The sequence below is a fragment of the Calidris pugnax genome, unplaced genomic scaffold (genome assembly GCF_001431845.1).
Source record: "Calidris pugnax isolate Ruff unplaced genomic scaffold, ASM143184v1 scaffold72, whole genome shotgun sequence".
NCBI lineage: Eukaryota > Metazoa > Chordata > Aves > Charadriiformes > Scolopacidae > Calidris > Calidris pugnax.
Window position 1 is genome coordinate 1,872,363 of NW_015090808.1, and position 10,360 is coordinate 1,882,722.

Here is a 10,360-nt window from a genome sequence, read left to right on the forward strand (position 1 = left end):
TGAAATCTTTCTGGTTTCCTAACAGACTGAGGCATGCCATTAATTCATGTATGTTACAGGTGGTTATTGTTATCCAAAGGGTGAGAACAGAGGATATCTTCACTGCAAGAGATGAGTAAAATCTACCTGTTGTAATCCTTCATGTATATATGTGTCACCTGCTGGTTTTACCTCCTCCAAATCCTTAAGACCTTTCTTGATTTTCTCTCTGAAACCAAAAAGGCAGAAGACTGTTAGCGTGATTTGAGGTGGGACGAGGGGTTAGTTTATTGATAGAAAAACTAATGTTTGTCATAAAGGAGATCTGAAATTAAAATCTGTAAAATATAGCATTTTACTAAGACACCATGCGGAGGCAGATTTTGTATTCACAACGGAAGCAGCACTGTGGTAACAGATATTTTAGACCTAAATAACACAATATGCCTCAGTGAGTCAAAGAGCGAGAATCAAGTAAAATGTTTCAGACAGAGCAAATACTGGAAAAAAAGTGGCAAAACTTCAGCATTAAATAGCCCAGTGGAAATTCTTCTGTACTAAGTCTACTTTGCTAAATTAAACCAACTTCCCTTCCAATCACACTTCAATTAAAAAAGAAATCCCCTAAAATAGTAGTTCTATTTCTAGAGAAATCTTCCAGGTCAATATGCAGGTATTTAATGTGGTATGACAGAAATGCAACAATTAAAGTCTTCTCCCTTAAAAAATAACTATCAATAGGCAAATGCAACATTTGCAAGACACTTATTCAAGGAAAGGGACTAGGATTATTAAGGACAGGGTTTTTTAATTTTTGGCTGTCACTACCTTTCTGTGTGACCTTTGGCAAGACATCACACTTATAGAGGTCACAGTTCATTTATATTTAACAAGATGATATAAGTTTGTGCCACGATTTCTCATAGGCCTTTAAATTAATCTATCTTTGATTGCAAAATGCTCACTTAAATATGATGGTAAGACTGGGAAAGCTGGTAGGTAGCACAAAAGAATTATTTCCAGTGAAACCAGTATGAGTGGGGAGGGAAAAAAGGTGGAGAGACTTTACTGAAATAATCAGATCTGGAAGTTGTTAATTCCTAGGCAAGCAAAGCTCCAGTGAACCCCATGGAAAGCTGTGCTAGAAAAAGACAAGTGAAAACTAAGTAGGGAAAAAATTTGGGCCAGAATATATAGAACACTATAACAAATATAGGTGACAAAGGAAACCAGCAGGGGTGAGGAGATGGAGGGAAAATACATTGCAGGCTGCGTGAAAGCTTTCCTTAGGGCAAACCAAATGAGAAAGAATGCATATGCCGCTCTGCCTGAATGCCACCCACTAATCATTTGTTCCACTGATGGGCTTCCTCTATGTTTAGAAGCTCTGTTCCAAAGCACAATCCATAGCTGTAATAAGCTCCCAATCACAGGATCAACCGATACAATTGGGGAGGGGGGGGGGAAGTAAAAGAAGAGCGTAATGTGGCATTGAATATATGGAAGAGAACAAGTTATGTAAGATAATACAATCTGTTTGATCCAAATATTTTACATTCAGCATCTAAAGAAACAACTTGAAACTGATTATGTATGAGTGCAGATTATAAACCGCATACTTAGTGCTTGCCAGAAATGAGTGGCAGCACATCACAGGCGTTAGTGTTCTGCTGCCAAGAAACAAACAGCAACTGAAGTCCCAGTTTTCTGAAACAGATTTCATTTTGCAAAAATAGCTTTTGTACAATCAGTTCAGTTTTATTTATCTAAAATGTCTTGCGACCCGGTCGCACAAAAATCTCTGTTTTTTCCAGGCCTACAAGGGGTTCCAGGAAAATCTTCAGCAGCATGAGCTTTTTGCTATCCCTTGGGGCACATCTGTAGGAGACAGGCCCAGACAGATGTGAACAAGCTCCACCCGTGCTCCAAGCTGGTCAGGTACAAGCACCTCCTGGTCTGGATGTCCCAAGGCAATGTGGGTGCAGGACTTTGGGCCCCAGCAAACGAGCCCCCCTGGCCAGCAGGAGAGGTTAGTCCAGTCATGCTAAGACTTGCACCCAGCCAGTTTGGAGGGTGGGCACAGGAGCCCTGCACCATTTTGGTAAGGGGAACTCTCTTTAGTCTACCAGTCATAGCACTACCCTCATTCACGGTCTTCAGCACTCTCAAAACTCTCCTTTCTCTAGTTTCTATAATAATTTTTTGTAGCCACAAAAATCCACAGAGAAGTTCTGGCTTAAAAAATTCATCTGTACCATAATAACAGACCCATGACCTCAGTCTGGGTGTCTGGACACTGCCATGGTACAGTTCACTAACAGTGATATAGGCTGAAGGGCCATGGGCTTCATGGTTTAAGTCAGACAAGGGAGGGAGGTGGAAAAGGCAAAACAAAATCAGCAACTTGCAGCCTGTGTTTGGGCTGAATGAGTAGAAATTTAATATCTCTTCCCTATTCAGCATATGCGCTGCATCAGCCCTCTGTTTTTTAGAAAAGGCACATCTAAATTTTAATAGCTACCCTATCTGTTCTCTCTTTTAAGATTTGTAACTACTTCAGATAATTATTCCAGAAGCAGCAGGCAAACACACCCATGGCTACCAGCTCTCTGCCCTTTTGGTCAGTGGGTTCTTTCCAGCTAGTCCATAAGCGAGGGGCTGCAGGCGTAATCACAGCCTGGCTCAGGTGGGGGGCGGTTCTGATGGCAGCCTGGGCAGCACCCACTGCTCCCACCTCTCTGGGGAGCTCTGCTGGGCTCTGTCTCGGGGAGCAGGACCTGGCAGCAGCTCCAGACACCTGGGCTGCAGAGGGCTTGTTTCCCATCAGGGAGGCTGTGCCAACTCCGTAAGACCTATAGGCTTATCTACAAACACTGCTCCCTGCACGAGCCAAAGTCTACACTGAGCTTGTCTTGGACTTTCAGTGCCTCCCCAAGGCAGGGCACTGCAGAACTAAATTTAGAATTGAAAACATTTAGTAAAGAGAGATTACAAAGCAGCCCAGCTTTGCAAACAACTGAAGAAATCAATTTAACATAAACTAAAATGTAGCAACCTCTCCTTACCTGAGAATTCTCCACAGTTTGGCTGTTACTTTCAGGTCTAAATATAACTATGTGCTTTCCAAGTCTGAATTATGCCAAGGCAACTATCAGCTGTTCACAGGAGAGGTTTCTCTGTACAAGCTCTGTGGCACCAAGCAGCAAGCTTTTATCTAGGTGACTCAACAGACACTGTTTTCATCACTGTTTAGTATTACCTCTTGAAGTAAGTTTAATTGACACAATGCTAAAAACAGTGTTGTCAGCAGCTAAGTGGTCAGTTGTTAAGGCATCGCCTTGTTTCCTTGCGTAGACAGGGCCACAACCAGTACTGAGTCTCCATCAGAATCTATGCAGTTTTAAGTACTAGTGTTCTTAGATCTTCTGGATGGGGCACAGTATCTTATCTTTCTTTTCCATGTTGCATTCTACCTACTGAAGTGCTGGAATCTTGAATAGTTTTTCAGTGTGTTGAGAGTATGAGCGCTGGCAGGGAAAGTGTGCTTCCCAATGAGCGTGTATTTATCATCAGGAAGGAGGCTATGCACCTGCGAGGCAACGTACTTCATCTCTAACAAAAAAGGCAAACAAAACAGGTACTTCGGTTTTGCTGCTAAGAAGGAAGTTTAATAAACAAGAAAAAGCACAAAGGTGTAGTGAAACAAAGGGCGGGGGGGAAGTGTTCTTTAACAAAAACTGGGATAGTTACATCCCTAACAAACAGAACTGTCATACTGGTGAAAGTAAATCCTGCACATCAGTCTCCCCCAGGGCATAATTTGGAGGTGGTTCCTGCTTTCTACACCTCTCAAATACTACAGGGGGCTCAGTACAATTATAATAACTATTGTGTTTCAAACTTTAGGTCTCCTGCATGGGCTCCAGATGGAAAACACGTAAGTAGCTGACTTTGCTGTACTTTATACACACAGCAGAACACGCTTTCTGCAGATGGCTCTATTTTGGCAAGTTTCTTGAACCAAAGCACAGGGTTAGGTCACGTGACTGAGGCTCAAAATGCATAAATGTCTTGCTAGACTACATGTCTCTGTGCAATAAAGGAATAGTCAGTGAACTCCACCAGACTATGGATAAGCATAGTAAGGTACCGTTGGTCATTTACCAGGTACTTAAGTGTCCTATTTTTCCACCTTAACTAATGTGATCTTTCTTTAGCTCCAACAGGAGTTTCACCCAAGCAGAGTCAGCAGGGCTAGTCCTGGCCATGTACACTGGTCAAATGCTGCAGAAGCAGGTTTACAGAAACCAGAAATTCTGCTGGCCAGCATGCAGTTGGCCAAAAGAGAATGCAGAAGATATCCTGCCATCTGGATGATATCCGTAAGCTTATCTACTTTTCCAAACAACTCATTTCTCAAAACTAGCAGCAAAACTAAGCCCCAAATGTGAATGCATAAATTTTTGTTTACCACTTAGTATATAGTTTCCAGCTAAACTTCACAGGGGAAACATGTATCTCGAAAATGGGATATAACCATTGTGAGAAGTCTTTTCCATCTGGGTGTTATTTTTATTCTATGTATTTATTATAGCATTGTGTATACTGTGGTTAACAGTGACTTCTGTTTTCAGAGATATTCACATAGCACTGCTCATAGTCACAAAATATTTGGTAAGCTGGGGGCTTTGGTGCTATGGTGTGGGTTTCTTTATATCCACAGCTTTATTATGCAGTAAAAATCAGCAAGAACTTTGTACAAACAATTAGAAGCCTAAGGCTTTCAAAACAAAAAATACTTCCCTACTTTGAACTAGCTGCTGGGATTGAATTATGGTTTCCTGGCGTTTGCGAATTAGCAAGTAAGCAAGGGGAAAAACATCCCTGCAAGTCCCAAATGCACATAAAAAAACCAAAGCCATAACTCATAGTCACATACACACCCATCCCCAGAACTGCACTGTACTTAGCAACCTCATCTTCTGTTTGCAACAATGAGAGTTAGGTAGTCTAAGTCATTTTCCTCTGTTGACTTCTTTAATATTTAAAAGGACAGCTGCTCCAACTGTATCTACCCAATCTTACCTATGTACATATGGTCACAGTTACTAATGTCTTCTTCATTCTCCTTTTAATTCCTCCTAAACAATAACAGTAGTAATTTCCTTTCCCCTACGACGTTCATAAAAGCATCAGCAAACCCTGCATTAAAGAAAAGTCCTACAAAGGAACTCACCAGAACTCAAAAGCGTTCTTCCTATGCTTTAAACGAGGCTTCCGAAAAAAAAAATGTGGTTCTTTTTCTATAGGTTACAGTGTGCCACAGCCATGCAATGAAAAAGGCACTTGTGTTTCCGTGGCGGGGTTGCAGAGTCCTGGCCAAGCATTCCAAGTGGTCTGTATGCTGTCAGGCTGACTCTGCCTGCTTGATAAGGAATAGGCCACTGACAAGGATTTAAGGGCCTATTGAAATCGAGAGAAAGGATCTCATTGACTTCATCAGTCCTTGGAACAGGCTGAAGTGTCCTCTCCTGACCTCTCTTAAGCCATCTGGAAAAATGGCTCATAACCTTGTCTCTCCCTGCAGAGAGCAGATGCAGTATCCAAGTTGCGGGTGGGGGGAACTAAAAACTTGGCCATTCGCAAGTCAGACCACTCTTTTAAATGCTAAAACAGGAGGGGCTTGTAATTGGGTCTTTAAACATCCTACTTCTAGGATGTCAGCGTGCATTTCTGTAGTGTGACACATTTGTCTGCTGCCCATGACAGGTCTCTTCAGTAAGTCTTGTACTTGCTATTATGTATTATTTGAAATGGTTGTTAAAATTATTCCAAAGTGGATTTAAAATCCACATTCAAAATCCCAACAGCTGTGCAGTGCAGCTAGGTTCTGGACAGAAGGGAGAGAGGAGGTCTTGTTGGTTTTGACAAGGCTGAAAGGCTATTGAAGGACTCTGGTGACAGCACAACTGTCCTTTGCTGAAAGCACCAACTCCATAATACCGATTTCCAATACCTGTGATTTTAGTAGTAAATTTTGCAACAACCTCTTCTCTACCTGTTTTTCTGCTTCTGTTTCCTCCAGTCCATCCTAGCTCCTAATCCTTATTTGCTTTACAGAATCACAGAATATTCATGGCTGGAAGGGATCTCTGAGATCATTGAGTCCAACCACAAAAAAAAAAAAAAATTAGAAATCCGAGTGAGCAGCCTTGAATTCCATTGCCTCTGAAAACATCAACCTAAAGGAAGAGTTCAGGCACATCTGTACACCATCACTGCGCCAGAAAGATCTCACACCTTTGCAGTGACACCAACTCCACTGTCTACAACCGATTTTGAAGTCGTGATTTGAAAATACAAAATTAAATACCTACCTTCTGTGAGATTATGGGAAACATTAACTTACCATTGTATGCTTTACCTAGACATGAAAAAATACTGAAGACTTATTTACAGACATTGCTTTACAAAAGTAAAAGCAAGAATCATTTCTTCTACTGTGCCAAGATAGTTGCAGTCATGCAGAGATGAAAACATTATGTGTAGTTTTTCTGCAATGCAATGGCACAGTTCACATCGAAAATGTATTTCCCATTATTCTTCTTCCTTTTTTACTAGTCTATCCATTGAGATCTTCACAAAATTAAATCCAGCTCTGCACGGAGGCTTCATGACTGGCCACCACTTAAAGGTATCAGTTATTGTTTGGTATCTGTTACTGTTCCTCTGATTTAATAAATAAAAGCCCTTGGCGGGGAGGAGGGAGAATTAAAAAACCAGCGCACTAACCTGTCTCCAGTTAATGGCAGAATGACGTGTGCTCGGGTGGAAAACACGATAAATGATAATCTCATCTTGGGGCTTTTAGAAAGAGGAAAAAAAATACATTTTAGACAAATGAAAAGAAATGTACAGATGCACAGCATTTCACTTATGCTTCATTAGTATCATCTTTGTCCTCTAGCTTCCAAAGAACATACTCTTGAACTACAAACCCAGAATGAGAGAGGAATTAATGGATTTCTGCCCATCTTCTCCTTACTCTGATGCTTTGAGAATGAAGTAGCAGAATTATTATTCTTTCTTGCTTGACTAGACTCCAGATTAAGACATGCTGAGCTTACCAGCTCAGATCTCATGCGACCCAACTGAAAGTGAACTTCAGAGGTTGTGATCTACCAATGTATTGACGGTAGCACATCCTTTTATATTTTTGTGGTCAGGGGTGTCAAAATAAGTCAGGGACATAGACTCAGGGTATGCTCTTGCTTCTGGGTATTAAATATGGACACATTCAAAAGCCAGTTTCCCCTTTTTAAAGGTTGATCTTGACACAATGTAAATTTCAAACTGTGCTTTTTGTTCATAAAATCATCAGGGTCAAAGAAACAGTGCCCTCCAAGTGATGCATCTCTAAAAAAGCAGCAGAATAAACTCTTTCAGAATTAGCATGTTTTTGTTTCAGTAACACAGAGTTGTGATGTTTAAGATCAACTTTCATAAAAGTATCCGGGGAGATGCCATTATAAAAAGCAATATTGTATGATTTTATTTTATTAAGAAATTCTGGTTTTTTTGTTAGAGTCCCACCTGACTCTTCCAACAAGATTAAGAGGAATTAATCTAACTATCAGTGGAAAATGCGTAAGAACTGATACTCTGGAAGCCCAAGACAGTAACTGTCCAAAGGTAAGTTGTAACAATATCTCTCTTACCTGCTTTAAAATTTCATTAATGACAATTTCAACATATTCAGTAATTCTATAATTCAATGCATAGCTGTATCGATATTAATTAATCAAGTTAATGTTAGTAAAGACGTAACACTACATTGTAAAGATGAATGACCATACTTTTTCAGTTCACTTATGCCAATGATGCAACTTAAAATTATTGACGTCATGGAAATATAAGCACTGGGCAAGTCTTTGCACAAACTGCACAGATCTTGGATTTAAGATCTGGTCTTGCAGTCTATCTGTTAAGGCTCTGATTACAAAAATCAGAGATGCTCTAAATTATTTTTTGTGATCTAAATCGTGGCATTATCTATCTTCTTAGTTGCCATGAGCAGTTGCCAAACAAAACACAAGTACTTGCAATCCCCATCTCTGGTAATTACATCACTGCCTCGTCCAAGTAATATGAGACTTCCCTATTTGCGATGCAACTCTCAGTGCATGATAACCTCAACGTTATGGTTTGTCTTTAGGACAGCCACAAAACTGTGCTCTTCACAAGACATGCCGTTTCTGTTCCACTCTCCCAGCACTCAGATGATGAAGAAGGATCATATGAATGCACCTGACGGCCCCACCAGGCACAGGCCCTTCAGAACCAAGATGGTGAGCACACAGTGCTATCACTGCAAACGTGCATGTTACAGTCAAACCGGAGAGCGATGCGTTGCCAGGAATCAGTTCTTCAGGTGAGGACTGAAGGAAACTGCTACAAATTGGTTCTTTGCCTTCTTCCCACAACTACTCTTTTCCATCTAAGAAAGGGCAAGACTGAAGAGCTCCATGCCCTATTCTGAAAGTGTACTGAGGCCAGAAGGCAGGACAAAGCCTCACCATCCTTCAGGGGCACTCCAGCCCCGTTAGGGATGTCCTGCTCAGACTCCCACAGAAGCCCAGCAGCCCTCATGCTGTGAAGGGTTTGCCCCACATAAGGCTGAGCGCTCAGCACCTGCACACCGAGCAAGATGCTCACACGTTAGCCTGTCTGGCTCTGCAACACGATTGATCCTCCCTTGCTGGGAAAGCTCAGCAGAATTCCATAGCTTTATTTCAGATAATGCAGCCAGACCGCTACACAACAACCACTGCAAGAGGGAGTGCCATTTGGCTGTAAAAGATGATGAACTGAAAGATTTACACCGAACAAGCCTCATTCTTTCTGTGGGGGCAAATGTATTTTTTTACCTCTCACCAAAAAGAAGTGAAGAAGAGCTGCTTTGGTATCCTCAGGCTTCTTTTTTTTTTTTTTTTTTAATTCTAGAGCTTACAAAATAACTTTTAAAAGCTTGTGTCACCTACTTGGTTTCCAGAAGATTTGCTTTTTACAAGATGAAGGTAAGCAATATTTAATTATGCAAGCCTAATTGTATCCCTTTATTAGGAAGCGAAGCACTTTATTTTCCTTAGCAAAAACTATCACAACATCTATGTCTGAGTGGTTGGGGGGGGCTCCCTTTGTTTTAGCCTGTTTTCCTTTAAAAGCATCCTCAGCTGTTTGTACAGTTAGCCGGTATTTACAGCAGCCGTTTCTGTGGCAGCAGTACTTGCCAGACAATACTGTTAGCCAGTTACAAAGTTGATTACATAGATGTACAACAAATATACCCTTAACATGGCATAAACTTCCTGTATGTTTGATCTTGAAAGATACTCCCTTCCTTTTACATATAGAGAGATATGTATTCAGATTGTCTTCTTTCCATAGATCTCTAAAAGCAATATACAAGTACTCTCTCAGAAATGAGGCATGTGGCTTCTGGGAAAAAAAAGTTTTAAAAAATCGTCAAATCACATCTGAGAGTAATTTCAGAGATTAAGCAGCTAAAGATGTATATTGCCACCTTTTAATTGAACTCCAAACATGAGAAAACAAAGTAAAAGTTTCCGATGTTTTTCACCAATTTGAGCACTAGAAACCAAACCGTTATTTGTGAAACATATCTACCAAGCGTATAAAAGCATGGCCCTTTTTTCAGCGCATCCCAGAAGTACAGATGTCACAAGGAGCAAAACCCACCTCACAAATCTCTCTGTCAGCTGCTGTACAAAATCAAATATTTCGTGCCAGTTCTGTGCTACGCTCCCCGATCTGGAAAGAAAACAAAAGCACGTTAGCAGGCCTTATTTAAGGAAGCCAGAGAAGGAAGGGTTACAGTCGGTGAGCAACTAGACAATACAGGACCATTTGCTTTCTGAATTATGTCGAGGGAGCAGCAATCCCGGCTCGGCACTACTCGGGCGGTCGGTGAAGCCCACGGCACGGCCCCCGCGCTCACACGCACGTCGCTCCCTGCCCCCAGGACGGCACCCGGGCTGCGGCCGTCCGCTACCCGCCCCCTTCACCCCAAAAACGGGGCGATCGACAGCTCCGGGGGGAAGGGGGTGCCTCAAAAATGTCGCCCCGTGTTCTGTCAGAACGCGCCCCCCCTCCCCTCGAAGCCCTCCTCCCGCCGGCTTCACCCTCTCCGCGGACACGGAGGGGGGGGGGGGCGGCCAGGCCCGCGGCGATGGACCTAAACTTTCTGCGAGCCCCCGGCGGCGGCCGTTAGCCCGTAACGGCCGTTCGCTCGCGGCGACCGTTAGCCCCTAACGGCCGGCGCGGCGCGCGCGGCCCCCTCAGCCCCGCGGCGGCCCCGACG

The 10,360-nt window shown here is 42.4% G+C and overlaps 1 protein-coding gene across 2 annotated transcripts in view; it reads right to left on the reverse strand.

The window, feature by feature from the left end:
• ANTXR2 (anthrax toxin receptor 2) overlaps positions 1–9,840 on the reverse strand; it is a 100,253-nt gene extending 90,413 nt beyond the window's left edge. For both annotated transcript variants that reach the window (XM_014938363.1, XM_014938362.1), the window contains exons 1-3: positions 9,739–9,840; positions 6,772–6,843; positions 127–208 (exon numbers count right to left, since the gene is read on the reverse strand). In XM_014938363.1, coding sequence (XP_014793849.1) covers positions 127–208; positions 6,772–6,836 — 147 coding nt within the window. In that variant the 5' untranslated portion in view covers positions 6,837–6,843; positions 9,739–9,840. The remainder of the gene's footprint in view (positions 1–126; positions 209–6,771; positions 6,844–9,738) is intronic.
• Positions 9,841–10,360: the final 520 nt, after the last annotated feature.